At 42.8% G+C, this 19,233-nt stretch overlaps 1 protein-coding gene across 1 annotated transcript in view; it reads right to left on the bottom strand.

Moving 5' to 3' along the window:
• Positions 1-677: 677 nt before the first annotated feature.
• The window catches only part of LOC149324241 (maestro heat-like repeat family member 5), a 64,148-nt gene continuing 45,592 nt past the window's right edge, over positions 678-19,233 (bottom strand). Inside the window, exons 21-27 of the mRNA XM_089488581.1 lie at positions 15,827-15,970; positions 13,687-13,863; positions 10,880-11,029; positions 8,239-8,364; positions 6,934-7,036; positions 5,238-5,303; positions 678-853 (exon numbers count right to left, since the gene is read on the bottom strand). Of these exons, the coding sequence (XP_089344707.1) occupies positions 678-853; positions 5,238-5,303; positions 6,934-7,036; positions 8,239-8,364; positions 10,880-11,029; positions 13,687-13,863; positions 15,827-15,970 (942 nt within the window). The remainder of the gene's footprint in view (positions 854-5,237; positions 5,304-6,933; positions 7,037-8,238; positions 8,365-10,879; positions 11,030-13,686; positions 13,864-15,826; positions 15,971-19,233) is intronic.

Below are 19,233 nucleotides of genomic sequence, written 5' to 3'. Positions count from 1 at the left end.
ACTGTAAACCAAAGTTTGACTTATAAATCCTTGCTTGTTTGGACGCAATTAACTGTCATTTCTAATTCTCACATAAAGGGAAGCTATGGTTAAGGGGTGAGTCCTGGCTTATTTTGCTGCTCATGGAAAGTGAAAAGTGAAATGTCAGTGAAATGAACTGATCCTGGCTGATTAAGCCAGCATTGACAGTTTAGTGTGATGTGCAAATGTGGTTTCACTGTCTGCTAGGTGAAATATTAAAATTCTAGAATTCAGGAATGTTTGTGGAGCTTTTTTTTCTTTAATGCTGTTTCATAGATCATTTGTTGATAATAAGGATCTCTTCTTTTGTACTTTGGAGGGGAGATGGCCCTGCCACCATGCGAGTTTTCAGCTCTCTGAATCCATCTTACCCATAGGTTACTATTAATTCTGCAGAGCAACAAGACCCATAAATGTAGAGAGGCAGTGGGCTTTTGCAGTGTTTCAGTTAGCTCTGTGGTTGCCATGGGCATCTGTCAGCACTCTTGTGGCCTTCCTAGGGCTCTGTTCTCCAGAAACGCTCTCCATCCAGCTAAAGACAGGTGAAGCAAAGACACCCTGTCCTTCTCCAGGTGGCTCTTCCCAGGAGCTATCCCCTTGCCACTTGGAAACAAGGAATATCCCTTTTGCTTGTCTGTTCTCTTCCCAGACCTTGTTCAATGCCTGGCCTCAAAGGGTGGCTTGGACATGCTGTTCCTTAACATGATCATGAGTTGGTTGGGGACAAGCTGTGGGTTGATCCGATACCCACAGTGTCGATACACTTCCTCAATGGACAGGACAGCAGCGTTGGTCACGGAAGCATCGCAGTCGCCCTGGAGCTCCCGGAGGGCTGAAAGGTTGAAAGACAAGCAGTTTATTTGTTGCTGGCTGGCATTCTTTACTACAGATCTGTAATTGCTCTGCATTCACTAAGGTCCAAAACACATTGCAGAAATAATCCAGTTTGAGACCACTTTAAGGCCGTGGCTCAATGCTAGGTAATTCTGGCAACTATAGTTTTGTGAGAATTTGTGTAGTTTAGCCTTCCCTGTCAGAGAGCTCTGGTGCCACAATAAATTACAGTTCCCAGGATTCCCTAGCACAGAGCCAGGGCAGTTAAAGCAGTCTCCAACTGGATTATTTTTGCAGTGTGTTTGGGACCTAAGATTACCTTATCACAACTGTGGCACTATTGCAACAATAGCAGAAAACAGCGAGGAGACATTATTTTGCACTGAGGCTTTTTAAAGAATTACTGAATAAACAGTTGACCATCTCAGCACATGGAATTTGTCTCCTCGCCATTTTCTGTTTTTCAACATGCTTTCCAGTACTCTCTTCAATACTAGTAAATCCCTCCCCGAAAGTCACCTTAAAGGCCAAAAGCTGCATGGAGCATCCAGTCCCCTCCCAACAGTGAAGGAGGTTGCAGTGATCAGAAACAGGACTCCCATTGCAATTCCTTGTTGCAACATCACTTACTGGAAACATCCGCCTCCTTTTACCCTGATCACCAGCTGAACAGCCCTCCTCCACTTGATGCAGCTGCTGACTATTAAGACAGACTTGCAGGAGGCCAGGACATACTACTTAGTTACACATTCATAACTAAATAGTTGATATAATTCAAAGCCATAGTAGCCTGGAATATCAGTGTGCAAAAGAATCTTGTAGCACTATTGAGACTAAATGTGCAAAAGACATAGCATAAACTCTCGTTGCACAGTTGTAGCATGACTTTTTGCAGACTTGTTCATCTGAGGAAGTAGACCAAAGTCTATGAAAGCTTATGCTAATACTTCTTTTGCATAAATAGCTGATGTAAGAAATAGGTGGTTATTTATTCATTTCATTTATTTACTTCCCCTCTTCCTATCACGAGGGAGCCAAGGCAGCTTACAACATAGATTTAATTATTTAGATTTAAAATATTTAATGGTCACTTTTGTAAGTTTTTAATTGTACTGTGCTTTTAAACTTAAGTTGCTTTGAGCCCCAATTCTGGGAGGGAAAGCAGAATATACATATAATGCTGATGTTGATGTTGATAATAATAATAGATTAAAACAGAATACAGCTAAAAATCAATTGTAATACTAAAGAGCAATTTAAAACAATAAAAAAACTACTATATTTAAAACAAGACCCAAAGAATAACAGTTTCAAGGCATTTAAAACATAACTAGTAAGTTTCCTAAGAGTGTGGTGATAGAAGCGTGGACAACTGGAGCAGGTCCAGGGGCCAATTTTCTATCCTGGAGGAACCCTCTGGGGCTGCATAGAAACAAGCTAACATTTTTGCAAAAAGGTCATAAAGAGCAACAACTTCTTGAAAAATGCACAAAAACTCTCATGATTATGCTGCATGGAGAGAAAACTTTTGAAATGTTTTAGGGCCCAAACTGACAGGCCAAAATATACCTGCTTTGTGTCACTTTGGAGGTATGCTGTTTAAATGACACTTGCAACTTAAGAGGCCAGAAGCTGTGCCAAGGCTATACTGCAGTCCTTAGGACTAGAGTGTGGCTTTGGTGTGGCTTCCAACCTTAGGACGCATGCATCATTTAAACAGCATACCTCCAAAGTGACCCAAAGCGGTTTTATTTTGGCCTGTCTGTTCAGGCCCTTAGTTATTGTTTGCAAGAATGAGGTATGCCAAGATTTACATCCCTGTACAAAACCTGAATGGGCTAAATTGTACTACAGTTCTACCAAAAGGATAGTAACCTAACCAGTGGGTAAGTTTAGAGCACACAGGACAAGCTGTGTAGCACACACACAGCTCAGTCCTGCAAAATTTTGTGTCATGCGATATCCATTATGATTTGCTAATGTACACCTGGTGTGTTTTGTGCTTTGTGTTTTAGAACTCAAAAGTTGAAAAAATGCTCATTTGTGTAAAAGACAGGAAAAGATTAAATGTGCAGGAATGAACTCTGCTTCTGGGCTTTGCCAGGCAAAATGGAAAAGATAAGGAGAAAGTGACATAATGAGATCTAGCAGAGCCAGCTTTTAAAAAGAGTATCTGTGAGTATATGATAACGTCACCAGTCAGCAAAGTCTTACAATTGGGCACATGTAGTCATGGAGTAATGCCAGATCAGGATAACAAGAAGTCTCAGCAAGAAGCCAGACTCAACATTTTTGTGTTCCTGAAACAGCCTTGTTTGGGAAGTAAGATTTTCAAGGTTTACAGTAATTGGCTGAGAATCAAATAAGCACATGTCTGCAAAAGTTATAAACGCTGTTAGACATCAGCAGATATGGTCAGCTGTGGGTACTAATATAAGAAGCAGTCTTCTAAGCTACTTGTTAACATGTAGAATGGGCGAGAACACTGAATTTAAAATATTTGATTGAAATGCTGATTCACAGATAGAGTTACCACTGAAATGTGCTACAAGTTCCATGTGCTTTCTAAGTATGAATGATGCTCCTCATAAGCAGAAATATACCTGGGCTATGTAATGTCTATGAAGTAATGTACCTAGACTGGAAATGTATATGTGATGTGATGAACCTCTACAAGGAATGTGTAACCATATAAGTTAATCATTTTACACAGTAAATATATGATCTACTATACAGCCACATGTTTATTCTCCAGTAATACAACTTTCATGAAATCCAAAGCTAATACAGGTTGATCTTCTTGTATCCAAAATGCTTAGGCTTCAGATTTTTCTTGTTTGATTTTGGAATATTTACATATATTGAATGAGATATCTTGGAGATAGGACCCAAGTCCTACATGAAATTCACTTATGTTCCATATACATAGCCTTCAGACTTATAATCCTCCAGGCTCAGAAGGATAGCCTGAAGGTAATTTTATACATAGCATTTTAAACAATTTTGTGCAAGAAACAAAGTTTGTGAACACTGAAACATCAGAAAGCAAAGTGTCACTATCTCAGCCACCCATGTGGACAATTTTGGGTTTTGGGGTAATCTGAATTTTGGAATTCCAGATAAAAAATATTCAACCTGTGTTCTTAAAAGGAATGGGAATAATATGGGAATAATACTTGTTGTTATTCATTTCCTAGCTGAAATTTTTTCCAGCACTCACTAATATGGTAACAAGAATTTTGTGTGGTTTTTAATCTGGTATTTTCACATCCTGCAAGATTTTTGTTGTGCAGGATTTCTGGCTTTGGATAGAAAACAGAAATCTTGCACAAAACCCACCACATGGAGCTGTGTGGAAACTAAAAACTTTTTTGCACAAAACCCTACAGTTCTCACACAAAAGGAAATGTGTATTCTTGTGCAGTATAATTTCCCAGAACATTTTGGGATGTTGAATACAGGGTGAGAACTGAATAGAAATGTTTGTTTTCTCTACAGCAGAGAGAAAACCACGGAAATAATTCCTTGTCACTTGCAGGAATGAAACTGTCAAATATGAAAATACCTATGACGTTGATCAGTTTAGTAGACAGTCCTGTTGTTTGCAACTGTGGGAGCTCAGATGACCAAAAGAAAGAACCTTAAGGAACTTTAGGTAGATACAGATGGACAAATATATGGCATCACATTTCCTAGATCTCTGCCTAGTTCCCAAACTTGGTCCTTTGATCATATCCTACTGGTTTTTGATCTTATCAGGGTTCAGGAATTAAATGGGGTTAACTTGGTAAAGAATCTTCAGTCTCTCTACAAAGACACAGGGGAAGAAGAACCATACTTGTTTTGCCTGTTAGTGTTTATGCATTGAATGAATGAATTATTACGGTCGATGACCAGCAAGTGTTTTAGCATCTGACGCTGATGGTGAATGTCTCATTTTGCCCAATGGTATGGCCAGTCCCAAACAAAAACAAGAAGGGTATAACCATCAATTATTATTGTTGTTGTTGTTGTTGTTGTTATTATTATTATTATTAAAATATATTATCAAGAAGGGAGAGGAAACTAAAGGCAATGGTAGTAACAGGGACGTAGCTAAGATTTTAGGAAAGGGGGGGTCCAGACTAAGTGCCACCATTATAATGGGGCTTGGGTGCGGCGGCGCAGCAGCACACACCATTCATTTTTCTAATGGAAGGGGGGGGGGTCCGGACCCCAAGAACCCCCCCCCCCCTTGGCTACATCCTTGGTAGTAACTCTGGTGATGTCAAATTAGGATTGATTGGATTAGAACATATAAATCCTGTGATTAACAATAATACAGTATTGAATTCTTCCAGAAAAAGGAACCATTTCTATCCTTAAAAATGTCCTTGACTCACCCAGAAAAACAGTCTCGACATCTGGTGTAGATACCACATCTGGTTTCATGTACTGTGCGTTGCATGCTAGGCAGATTAAAAGAAAAAAAAAAGATGTTTTGTCCAGATAAAAAGGTTTGTCCATTCTTATATATGTAGCCTCTTTGAAATACTAGGGGTGGGCAACTCTGGTTGATCTGGAAACCAGATTTCTTTCCTGAGACCCTTCAGTGGCTGTACAGACTAGCAAAAATGACAAAAAACAAAATATAAAAAACCAAAGTGGGCAAAAATCCACTTAAGGGGTTGAAAATTGTTATTTTAAAATGTTAACTAGTGTAAGGGGGCTCTGTAAAGGTATTTAAAAGATGAGCTATGGAGACTGGATGAGAGAAGCTGTCAGAACATTGTTCATAAGTTATCTGATGCGGCAGATCAGCATATCAGTGTGCCATGATCAGGAACTATTTTTATGTCCACTGGATACAACCTTCCTTCCTTCCTTCCTTCCTTCCTTCCTTCCTTCCTTCCTTCCTTCCTGCTGCACACAGGCAGCCAATGCGCCATGGACCAACAGCCCACACTTTCCAACTGTCCTGATTTGGCAGGGTCTGTCTTGAACAGGAGATTTCCTGTTATCCTACTTTTTCACCTGCTTTTAAAATATCCCAGGTTTTCTCTCATCTTGCTACTTTCCTTCTTTGTCCTCCACTTAATTCATTTGCTGCAAACTGTGTTTAGTTCTCACTCCATTAACTCAGGAGAGGGGAGAGGAGAAGAAAGGGGAAGGAATCTTGTCCTTCCCAGTAGACTCAGACAAAAACAAACTGCTGCGTCATCTACTAACTTGTCTTGTTATTTTTCATTTACAGGCCGAGTCTCCTTTATCCAAAATGTTTGGGACCAGACATGTTTTCAGATTTTTCTGGATTTTGGAATACTGTATTTGCATACATAATGAGATATCTTAGAGATGGGACCCATGACTAAACACAAAATTCAGTCATGTTTCATATGCACCTTACACACATAGCCTGAAGATAATTATATGCAATATTTTAAAATAATTTTGTGCATGAAATGAAGTTTGTGTACACTCAACTATCAGAAAGCAAAAGTGTCACTCTCTCAGCCACCCATGAAAAAAGTACTGACTAGTTTTGGAGTATTTTGGATTTTGGAATTCTAGATAAGAGAGACTCGACCTGTAGAATTTTTGCCATCTTGACTACACTCCAATGTTGCTTGGCCACACATGTCCTGGTTTTCATCTGTGAAATGTTGGAGGGTATGGCAGCCAGTGTGGTGTAATGGTTTGAGAGTTGGACTATGGAGAGCAGGGTTTGATTCCCAGCTTGGCCATGAAAACCCACTGGGCAATTTTGAGCAAGCCACATTCTCTTAGCCTCATGGGAAAGCAATGATGAACCTCTTCTGAACAAAGCTTGCCAAGAAAACCCCATGATAGATATGCCTTAGAGTCACCATAAGTTGGAAACGACTTGAAGGTACACAACAACAACAATGGCGGCCACAGATCACCACTTTGAGCAGCACCTGACTCACTATGGGCAACCTGTGCCAAAATATTTTCTTTTTGGTGTGCCCTTAGAGTCCCTTCTTTGGCCAGAATTTGTTTGGCTGAACCCTCTCTCCCAATGGAAATCCAGTTGAAGGCTCTTATTCCCAGATATCTTGCCATTTTGCTTGTCATTACCTATCAAGAGGGCTGCTGCCTCTCGGTAGGAAGGATTCCTGCTCTTCAGGAATTCAACCATTTGGGCCAGCATTCCCGGAAGCATTGGTTTATACCTCCGCATCTATGGGGAAACAAAAATGCAGTCAAGGTGCAGAAATGGTCTTTGACTTTCCTAAGAATCCCACCTCCTTAGTATGGCTGTAAACCTTTGGGGTGCTCAACAATGCAAGCTGTATTTACTGAAAGGCCTCTCTATAGGCTGCATCTGCACTGCAGAAATAATCCAGTTTGAAACTACTTTAACTGCCATGGCTCAATGCTATGGAATTCTCAGAATATTAGTTTGTTGTGGCACCAGAGCTCCATAGTCAAGGAAAAGTTCATGTCATTTCCCTGAAAATATTCTATTTCTTGGCAATGAAAACATAAGCACAGGAATCGGAATAACGTATACATATTGCTGGACATCAGCGGTGAGCAACTGTGGCCGCCTAGGAGACTACGGCTGCTGCCACAGTGCAGAATTAATCCTGGGATTTGTACTTTGCAGTGGCACCAGAGCTCTTTGACAGACAAGGCTACAAATTTCTTGAAACTGCAAATCCCAGAATTCCATAGCATCGAGCCATGGGTGTTAAAGCAGTGTCCAACTGCATTGATTCTGCAATGTACAGTCGGCCCTTCTTATACACAGATTTTTTTATACATGGATTCAAGCATTCACGGTTTGAAAATGTTCAAAAAAGTATACATTTCAAATATCAAACCTTAATTTTCCATTTATAATAGGGGACACTATTTTGCTATGTCATTATATTTAATGGGACTACTTGAGCATCTATGGATTTTGTTATCGACAGGGGACCTTGGAACCAAATCCCAGCGTATAACAAGGGTCCACTGTAGATGCAGCCTACATCAGCACTGTCAGGAGATCCTTTGAGGATGACCCCCACAAAAACATTATTTTTGCCCCTTGGATTTCCTATGGGGACATTTTTGCCATATATTTGGGTTACTGGGGCCATTTTAGACACTGGAAAGGCTTTTTTAAACAAAAAGAAATAATCAGATGTCAATTCCTGTTCACTTTCCTTTTGGGTCTAAAATAGGGCAGGGACCCCACAAATGTGACAGACAGGTCCCCCACAGCCCCAGGAAGGCATTTTCTGGGATGGGCTTTGGAGCAATTCTACTACAGTGTCTCTTGAAACCACGAAAAGAGCCCTGGGGGTCTCTTATAGTCCATTGCCTGTCACTCACCCACCCCTGTTATACATTAAGGTGCTTCCTTTCCATAATTTAAGTAACACTCTTACTTACAATGTAGATGCAGATGTTTAGGTATGTGGTGGAGATTCTGTCATGTAGTTCATAATCAAAGATGTCGTGGGGCATGTCTGTCCAGTTCAGGAAGTTGGCACAGCTGCAAAGGCATCCCCGAGCAACCTAGACAAGGGGGAAAAAGAGAGAGACAAGGTTAGTCAGACCCATTGCTGCCGCCACTACTTCTTAGCAATGGAAGGGTTGATATGGACAATTTTTCTGTATTATTATTTCCCTTCAGGCAGAGAGGTGGCATACAAATGAAATAAATAAGATGATGATGATGATGATGATGATGATGATGATGATGATGATGATGGTGATGATAATAAATTGTCCCATTTTTTTCCTAGTTTAGGACTCCAGGTGGCTTACAACAGTGAAAACAGTGACCAATTCACAGTATATAAAAGTTTCACAGCAATTAATTACAGTAATATAAGTAAAAGAGCTTTAAGAGGAGCAGTCTAAGGTGCTGAACCCATTTAGGGTGGGATAATGGAGGAGTCCTTCCCATTATCTGAACCTTCGTCCTGGATAACAAAGAAAAGGCTCAGTTATATTGTTTAATGAGGCTTGCCATCACAGAGATGGCCACTGCCTAAGGTATGAGCACTGAGCAGTTGGGCAGAAGCATGAACCTCTGGGATGCTGCTGAGGAAAGGTTATAAAAAGCCCCTGATGCACCACAAGGGCTTTGGATCTCCAGCTCTAGACCACAAGGGTCTTCTAACAAAGGGACACCTGGAGCCAAGAGCTATGATTTTGGAAGGCTGGTGGAGGTTGATCAATGTAGGCCAGATTCCCAGCTATCCAGAAACAGCAAGGACTATCAATCCCATCTGATCTGTGAGTAGAATTAGGAAAGTGTATAAGCTGGTTGCATCAGTTTTTTTTTATTCTTCCTCCTGATTTGGCTGAAATGACCCAATCTGTCTGTAATTGTAATCTTTAATCCATATCTGAAGGACAAGATGGTTCTTCATGTAAAGAGATATCCTGTTGCTATGAAGATTCCTTACTTAGAATAAAACTTTTTTTAAGCACTGTATCGCGCTCACACTCCTTTTTCATGTGCTCTGGCTTGGCCTAGCTCTTCCCCAGGGTTGGGAAAGGGAGGGTAGCATATCTTTAAGGGAAGTGCAAGTGGAATCCCAACAATGCCTCACTTAGAACATCTGGGAAGAATTTGTTGGACTATTTAACTACAACTTCCCATAGAGCATTTACTGCCACAGCCCCTAAATTGTGGAATAGTCTACTGGAAGAGATCCATCATATTACCACCTTAGATGCCTTTAAGAAGGCACTCAAGACAGATCTCTTCTGGTGGTCTTAAACACCGGATTTTATACAGAGACACCACAGTTTAAAAGGGACATTGACAAGCTGAAGAGTGTCCAGAGGAGGGAGACCAAAATGGTGAAAGGTCTGGAAACCATGAAGCCCTATGAAGAGCGACTTAGGGAGTTAGGTATGTTCAGCCTGGAGAAGACATAGTTAACGGGTGATATAGCCTTGTTAAAATATTTGAAGGGGGTGTCATCTTGAGGATGGAGCAAGTTTGTTTTCTGTAGCTCCAGAGAAATAGGACACAGAACAATGGATACAATGGATACAGGAAAAGAGATTACACCTCAACATTAGGAAGAACTTCCTGACAGTGAGAGCTGTTTGACTGTGGAACACACTCCCTTGGAGAGTGGCGGAGTCTCCTTCTTTGGAGGTTTTTAAACAGAATCTGGATGTAAAGTCGAAGGCTTTCATGGCCGGCATCCATAGTTTTTTGTGGGTTTTTCGGGCTATGTGGCCATGTTCCAGAAAAGTTTCTTCCTGATGTTTTGCCAGCATATATACACCCAATTTTTCCAGGCAAAGCATTCTCTGAAGATGCCAGCTACAGATGCTGGCGAAACGTCAGGAAGAAACTTTTCTGGAACATGGCCGCATAGCCCGAAAAACCCACAAAAAACTAGAGTCTGGATGGCTATGTGTCAGAGGTGCTTTGATTCTGGGTCCCTGCATGGCAGGGGTTTAGACTGGATCACCCTTGTGGTCTCTGCCAACTCTATGATTCTAGTTATACAAGAGGTGTGGCATGTGATGGCTTCTGCTCCTCCCCCAGGTACACAAATGTAGTTGGAAGCACCAAGTGCCTCTCTTTGCCCCAGCCACTTGCTGCTCACACGACTGCATCCAGGGGTAAAGGCATTATGCAAGGAAGTCCAGGATACCTTTTTCTGCAATGGCCTTAGAAAGCATTTATATTGGCAAAACCAGCAACTACCAGGACAAGATTTTAGCTCTCTCTGTGTATACACACAGATTTCTGAATGAGCCTTCCTCTCTTATAACAGGAGGGAGAATCCTACTTTGTGTCTTAAAGTGGCAGTTGTGGAACTGCAGCAAAGCAGAATGGTAGGTTCCTTTCTGCAAATCATCCTGCGATTGCATATATGGAAAACAGTTGATCGGCACAACTTTTCAGGGACAACCCTGTGAACAAGATCACAGATTTCCTGGGATCTGATGGCCTCCAGATGTGCTGGGCTGCAACTCCCATCATTTCCAAACCAGTGTGGTTACCAGCTACAGGTGATAAAAGTTCATCACATGTAGTAAGAGCCCCTTGACTCACTTCTTTGGTTGAATGGTCTACTAGCTGGATTAAAAGGGGAACAAGGCTTTTAAAAACATTTTCTGTCACACTGTTTCTTTGATTTTCTTTCACACCCTTCAGTAGCATCCCAAAGAGGACAATTGAGGCACGTCGCAATTCAGGGTCATCCTGAGAAGAGAGAGACAGAGTAAGAGAGGGAAAAGAATGGCAGTCATTCCAAACATCTTTGCAGGATATCAAGCTAATCAGTTTTCTGGGGGGGGTTTCTGCATGGTTTTGATAGTACAAAAGCATAAGCCAGGCCTATTCAGTGTGTGATGGAGTTCCATCTGGATCACTAAGGTCTTCATGGACTATAGAAATAATGCAGTTTGACACCCGGGATTTGTAGTTTCTTGTGACACCAAAGCTCTCTGACAAAGAAAGCTAAATACCTCAAAAACTACAAATCCCAGAATTTCATAGCATTCACCCATGGCAGTTAAAGGATTATTTCTGCAGTGCAGATTAGACCTGATTTCAGGGCACCATAAATTGTGCAGCACCTTCTTTTGGTATCTAGCATCACGATTGTTGGGATACAACCCTGGGGTAACCCAAGCAGTAGTCCTCTGTCACCTCTCTGTGACCCTAAGATCAATAACAGACAGGATGTTTTAGGTAAGTAGCCCAAACAGGAGCTCCCCAACACAGGAAACCAGCTATGCCAGGTCAGGCTGGATAGGTAGCCCAAGCCACTCAGCCATGATGGGATCTGTTGAGATCGGAAGCAGCATAAGCACACATTATAGAGAGGTGATGGTGAGCTACACTGGGAGATTGCTTGCATATCACAGACAAAAACAGTTTCCTCTGGATATGAAACTCTTTATGTCTGAGAACACTTACACTGATTCCTCAGTCATTACTCCACATCACACATGATTCTTCTCTCCTGGGAAAGCCATTCAGCAATGAGATAATCCATTCATCCTGAGGATATTGCCCTGGGATATGATTTTGGGTATTATTATTATTATTACTATTAACCTAATGTAGGTGCTTTGACACTAGCAGTTTGGTCTATTTCTCAGTCTTTATTTACGGTCAACAGACCTGTCAAGGCATACAAATTTTTTAGGTAAGAAGGCTGACAAAAAGACCCTGCATAATGAATGTGTAGGGCACTAGGAGAACAAGGTGAAATAGAATTGGTCCTAAGACTGCAGAAGGCAATGTCCCAGTTTCTCTGTCTTAGCAATTTTAGTGCCATCCCATGGCCTACGTCAGGGGTAGGCAACCTTTTTGACCCAGGGCCTGGGTTGCTGTCCCTCAGACAACTCGGGGGGCCCAAGCCAAAAAAAAAAATTAAATATTTTTTTAAAAAATTAAATAAATAAATAAACCGGGACAAATGTAGGACAAAAATTTAAAATGGAGGACACTTTTTTAACAAAAAAAATGGAGGACACGCAAAAAATGTTAATATAAATGCATGTTTCTGAGGCTTCTATAGACAATTGCCCCCCCTTGCTCCTCCTTGCCCCCACTTGCTCCTCCTTGCCCCCCTTGCCTGCCATTTGCCCCGCACCAGAGGCCCCTGCGTGCCTGCGCCGGAGGTCAAAGGCCCCGGCGGCAATCTGCGGCAGGGCCGGGCCGGGCTGGGGCCAGTCCCTAGGCCTCGGCAGGCTGCATGCGGCCCGCGGGCCATAGGTTGCTGACCCCTGGCCTACGTTTATAAGCAGAGATTCTGAAAGACCAATGGAGGCAACTTTGTGAGCGACAAGTTTAGTCCATCTACTGATGCAACTATCCGAAGCCAGGCCCATACCTAACTTAAAAACAAAAACCCTGAGCCAAAGTTTAAATGCAAGTAGCCAAAGGCAAGTAGAAAGTGGACATTCTCCTGTTTCTAGTAAAACAACTGGGTTGGGCACACATCTAGGAACACATAAAAGAGGCCAAAGGAATTTTACTTGAAAGCTATCAAGTTCAGAGTAGGCAGCTTTGATCCAAATGGCTATTGCATATAAAGTTTAGCTGCAATCGTTGCACAGAAAACTTTGGAATGTATTGATTCTCCTTGGTATGGAAGAATCTTATGATACCTGATTTACTGCCTTGAGATTCTTTCAATACCAAAGATTGATGATGGTTCCACAGAGGCCTGTGAGGAAATGTTAGACCTAAGTATTTAAAGCTTTTGACTTGCTCCAAGTGACAATCACCTACGCTTGTCTTGAGCAGGGACAGAACCACTGTCCGACTTGTGGTAGGTCCCTCAATAGGCTGGCCAGTCCCACTTTTGCTACAGTGGATATTGAGCCATCTCAATTTTGGATGCCCTCAGATTGGAGCTATGCTTCAGGAAAGATAGTATTGTGAAGTCGAAGGCTTTCATGGCCGGCATCCATAGCCACAAATGCTGGCAAAACATCAGGAAGAAACTCTTCTAGAACATGGCCACATAGCCCGAAAAAACCACAAAAAACTAAAAATAGTATTGCCTTTTAGCAACCCTGAAAGTCACTATTTCTCCCACCTTTGCTTTGTTAGTGTTTGTGTGTGTGTGTGTGAGTATGTGTGCATGTGTGTTGATTATTTTACTACTACTAAAACCAAGAAACCTTATTGGGAATTGCCTCTGGATTCTGGTGTGGTTTGGAACCGATAGACAAAGGGTAAGATCCCAGGTTGAATGTTGTCCCAGCCAAGGCATACTATTAATTGAGCTATCTTAATTCCCCTATTAATTATTATTTGTGGGTGCTCTCCTGGGACCCCAGCTTTTTTGGGTAACACTGGTGTGGACTAAGCCCAGATTTCTCACAGGTTTGTTGACTTACATCGCTCAAGTATTTCAAGAGGAGTGGGAGAAGGCCAATTGCTGCAGACCCAAATTCCTCTACATCCAAGTGTTGGAACATATACTGAAGGGTCTTAATGGACTCTTTGGCAATATTCCTGTCTGGATCGAAAGCACAGTTTATCAGGGGAGGGAGGAGGGGCTCCAAAGTCTCATCCTGAAGGAAGCAAGGAAAGAAGCAGACAGTTAGAAGCAGACACAAACATCTGGTCACTTCAGTTTCTACCCTCAAAGCACAATGTACAGTAAGAAAGAGATTTACACATAAGTATACCAGACCGTAGAAGTATGCAAAGGGATCTTGTAGCACCTTTGAGACTAAATGTGCAGAAAACGTTGTAGCACAAGCTTTTGTAGACTTGGTTTACTTATTGGAGTGTTTGCTTTTGTATGTTTTAATGGTTTTACATTTTTAACTTAGTAGGCTTTAATGATTTGATATTTTAACTTGTTATACTCTGATTCTGCTTTTAAAAACTGTACTTTTTTTAAAAAAAAAGTATCTTTAAAAGGAGACAAGTCTTTCATCATCTGGAAAAATTGAAATCTGAATCATATGTTTGTAGGAAACAAGAATGAAGGGCAAGGATTCTAAATTTCTCATAAACTTATAACTCAGGCAGACCTTTATGACAGCAAGTATCTTTTTTGGATTCAATTAAGAGAAAGATGACCTCTCTCTCTCTCTCTTTCTCTGTGTGTGTGTGTGTGTATTGACCACCTGATGAAAAAAACTTATGATAAGCAAACATAATGGTCTTTTTAAAAACAAGAGATGCACTTAGAGTTTCCAGGACAGGACTGTCCCAGGCCCTGATTTGAGACCTAGACCTGATCCCTTTAAGGGGGCACTGGTGAAGTCAGAGAGATGATGTCAGAAGGGCCATCCTCTGGTGATGTTAATAGGCATAATATATTTTGTATTAAGCCACAGTTGCATAAAAAGGGGAAGATTCACACGCACACGCCCTTTTGAGACAGTGCTCTTGCCCTGAGATTCCTCCCTCTTGTCTTAACATTAATGTTATTTTAATTTGTTGTCTGCTACATTTTATTGTTTGAATGTTAATATGAATTAATATGTATTATATTTAATTATTCTCATGGAATGTACTACATAGGCAGGTTTAATTTATCTATTTTAATTGTATGTACAGTGCTGGGTAAATTTATTAATAGAGAAGAGGGGCCAGGCCCTGAGATCTGTGAACTTCAGCTGATTTTTAGGTAGGAATAAAGCATCTCAGAAAAGGAGAGAGAAAGCTCAAAACATGCCATGATCAGACAAATGTCTGATGCATTAAAAAACAAACAATATCAAGTAAAGCAAGACCCAGCGTGGCGTAGAGATTTGAGCACTAGACTATGACTCTTGAGACCAGGGTTTGAATCCCGTGTCACCCATGGATTCCCACTCTCTCAGCCTCAGAGCATGGCAACGGCAATGGCAAACCCATTCTGAAGAAACTTGACAAGAAAACCCCATGACAGGGTCATTTTAGGGTTGCCATAAATCAGAAACGACTCTAAGGCACTCAACAATAGCAACAGCAACGTAATTACACCAGGAAATATTGCTAAGTCTTGAAACATTTGCCCTGGCTGGAGAAACTCTTAGCCTGAGCCTCAGTCTCAACCGGAAATCCCCAAAGCCCATCCCTTCCATCCCATATATGCATTCCTCCAACTGTAGGGCCTCCAAGAGAAATTTTGTGAAGCGAAATAAGACTATTTTTGGGCCCTGGGATGGGGGCTCTTCTCAGAATTGAGGAAATTGTGGCCTTTCTGGCTACAATGTCAATGTGAGCTATGATGAACAACCAGAATCCAGAGGTTTAGGTGAATACACCCCACTTCACAGGGTAAAATGATCTACGCATTTCATAGGAAAAGGAGACAGGTCACAGTAAAAGGCCAAGAAAACGAGCTACATGTTTGCTAATTTTTGTAAAATAATGCAATAGAATGGGGCTGTGAGGTTGGGTTTTTTTTTTTGGGGGGGGGGCAGTCAGAAATTCATGGACCCCTCCTTGGCTCTCCAGAGCCCAGATCAGTGAACTGGCTCTCATAGGCCCTGTTCGGTCTTGAAAACAATCCATCTACAACAGTGAAGCTCTTACCTCCAAAGGATGCTGCAAGAGATGTCCCAAACCTCGGATACTGAAGACTCGCATGAGAGGGCAGGTTTGGGCCATCCACTCTCGGAGAACATCCAAGATGTCTTGCTTCATAAAAAAGATGCCTATCTCTGGGTGATAAAGAAGCTGAGGAACAAAACTCAGGATAAGCATGTTAGAGGCAATGACTTCAGGAGCTGGTTTACACATTTTCCCAAGAGCATAGCTTATATTCATGTCAGCTCCTGTTTGTTTGTCCACCCCCTCCTACATCAGTTAGTCCACATTTTATCCGAATTTGTTCACCTGCACTTCTTTCTTTTTCTCACCCATGTTTGAAGAGCACATGGCACAGAGCCTCTCAGCATGAGATATTATGAAATCTTTTGTGTAAATCTACTTCAAACATTTTTACAAAGGAGACTGAACCTACTTTATGTCAGTTCATACCATGGACTGCAATAAAGACAAATTAATGGGTCTTAGAACAAATCAAGCCTGAACTCTCTGAAATCAAGTAAGTGAAGATGAGATAGGGCCAGAACAGATGGCCCTTTAAAGCTGCTCTCCGGGTGGCTTGGGGGTGCAGTGTTTATATGCCGCATGCTTCCATGCTGCCCTGAAGCTGCCTGAAAGTCAGGTGGCCGCCAAGACATGGGTGGCTTCAAGACATTCCAGTGGCATGGCATTTATATGCCACATACTGCCAGAGCGGCTTAAAGCTAACATGGGGCCATGGTGGGGCAGGAAAAACAGCCTTTTCACCAGCCAAAAAAAGGAGCGGATCTTTGCCACTCTTTTTTCAGCTGGCTTCAAAGTGGACTGGGGATGCAGCATGTGTTTGCTGCAGCCCCAATCCGACTTTGGAAGGGTGGCTTTAAGCTACTCCTTCCACCTAGGGTTGCCATATCCCGCCGGGGGGCGGGACAATCCCGGTTTGGGCGGTGCCAACCCGGTCCCGGTCCGGTTTGGTGCCCAAACCGGGACGGCCCCGCCCACCGTGGCCACCTCAGCCCCCGTGGCGGCTCCAAGGCCTTGCTGAGGCCTGGGAAGGCTCTCCGCGGTTGGCGCTCCAGCCGCGGAGACGCTCCCTCCCGGGCCCCAGCGAGGCCTTCGAGGCAGCTCCGTGGTCGGAGCTCCGGCCGCGGGGTCCTCCAAGGCCTGCGCGAGGCCAGGGAGGAGGAGGAGGCCGCTTCCCACCGCGGCGATCGCCGCGATGAGGAGCGGCCCCTGCCTCTTTCCCGGCCTGGGAGCCTGCTGAGGCTTCCTCCCAGACCGGGAGGAGGAGGAGGCCGCTTCCCTCCGCAGCGATCGCCGCGATGAGGAACAGCCTCCACCTCTTTCCCGGCCTGGGAGCAGGCCTAGACTCCCTCCCAGGCCGGGAGGAGGAGGAGGAAGCCTGGCACCGCGGCGATCGCCGCGATGCCAAGCTTCCCTGCGCCCTTCCCGGCCTGGGAGCCGGCCTAGGCTCCCTCCCAGGCCGGGAGGAGGAGGAGGAGGACAAGGTTTAAAAATCTAGGACTTTTTTTTTTAATTTCCTAGCCAGAAAATTAAAAAAAAAATGTCCTACATTTTCAAACCTTGTCCTACATTTGTCCTGGTTTGGAGGTCCTCCATTATGGCAACCCTACTTCCACCTGTCTGTTTCGCCCCTAGATGGAGGCTGCTGTACTTTGAACATATCATGAAAAGACGTGCTCATTGAAAAAGACAGTAACGCTTGGTAAAGTGGATGGAAGAGATATACTCATTGAAAAAGACAATAATACTCAGTAAAGTGGACAACAGTAAGAAAAGAGGGAGACTAAATCACAGCTAAGTTGACTCAATCAGGGAAGCCACGGACCTGAGTTTGCAGGACTTGGGTAGGGCTGTTAAAAACAGAGTGGCTTGGAGGTCTCTTATTCATAGGGTCATCATAAATTATTTGTTTATTTCTCATTTATTTATTTAATTTTTATGCTGCTTTCTCCCAGGAAGAGACCCAAGCCAGTTTACAAGATTACAGTTAAAGTTGACTTGATGGTAAATTGCAACAGACAACAAGACCTCCAAGGCACTGCCCTGCTCAGGTCTTGCAAACTCAGCCCCGGGGCTTTCTTCATTGAGTCCAACCATCTGGAATGCACTCTTCCTCTTTTCCTACTTTTCCTCCATTCTACCAAGCAGTATTGTCCATTCTAGTGAGTCTTGTTTTCTCATGATAGGGCCAAAGAACAAAAGTCTGTGGCCTGTTACAGACTGCCAAAATAAAGCTGCTTCGGGTCTCTTTGGAGGTATGCTATTTAAATGATGCATGCATCCTAAGAATCCAGAAGCTGCACCAAAGCTGCACTCCGGAGCTTAGGAACGGAGTGTGGCTTTGGTGCAACCTCCGGACTCTTAGGACCCATGCATCCTTTAAATAGCATACCTCCAAAGAGACCCGAAGCAGCTTTATTTTGGCAGTCTGTAACAGGCCTCAGTTTAATCATCTTGGCTTCTAGAGAGAGTTCAGGTTTGATTTGCTCAAGGACTTTAGTTGTCTTTTTTAGCAGTCCACAGTATCTGCAGAAATGTACATAGGCCTCCTTTATACGCTGTGAAGCATATTGGGCTACATCCAAACACCAGCTCAGCCTCATCCAAAGTGGTCCACAATGCAAATGCAGCCTACTAGCCAGACATAGTGTCCCACAAGGTTTTCTTAATATTTGCTTATTTATTTATTTAAAATATTTCTACCCCAATCCATATTTTAAGATTTCTGGGTGGCATACAATAAAATCAGTTAAATGATTTCATGGAGTCATAGAGTTGGAAGAGACTACAAGGGCCATCCAGTCCAACCCCCTGCCATGCAGGAAATCTAAATCAAAGCATCCCTGACAGATGGCTACCCAGCCTCTGTTTAAAGATCTCTAAGGAAGGAGACTCCACTAAACTCTGAGGAAGGAGTGTGTTCCACTATCGAACAGCCCTTACTGTCAGAAAGTTCCTCCTAATCTTGAGGTGGAATCTTTTTTCCTGGAGCTTGCATCCATTGCTCTGGATCCTAGTCTCTGGAGCAGCAGAAAACAAGCTGGCTCCCTCCTCAATATGACATCCCTTCAAATATTTCAACAGGGCTAGCATATCACCTTCTTAACCTTCTCTTCTCCAGGCTAAACATCCCCAGCTCCTTGAGTCGTTCCTCATAGGACATGGTTTCCAGACCTTTCACCATTTTAGTCACCCTCCTCTGGACACGCTCCAGTTTCTCAATGTCCTTTCTGAATTGTGGCGCCCAGAACTGGACACAATATTCCAGGTGGGGCCTGACCAGAGCAGAATAGAGTGGCACTATTACTTCCCTTGATCTAGACACTATACTTCTATTGATGCAGCCTAAAATCATATTGGCCTTGTTAGCTGTTGCATTGCGCTGTTAA

This window comes from Sceloporus occidentalis, unplaced genomic scaffold (assembly GCF_023333645.1).
Source record: "Sceloporus occidentalis isolate IW3139 unplaced genomic scaffold, rSceOcc1.0.p SCAF_1, whole genome shotgun sequence".
NCBI classification, from domain to species: domain Eukaryota; kingdom Metazoa; phylum Chordata; class Lepidosauria; order Squamata; family Phrynosomatidae; genus Sceloporus; species Sceloporus occidentalis.
The sequence above is the reverse complement of the archived record's forward strand: the minus strand, read 5'-3'. Positions and strand labels throughout refer to the sequence as shown.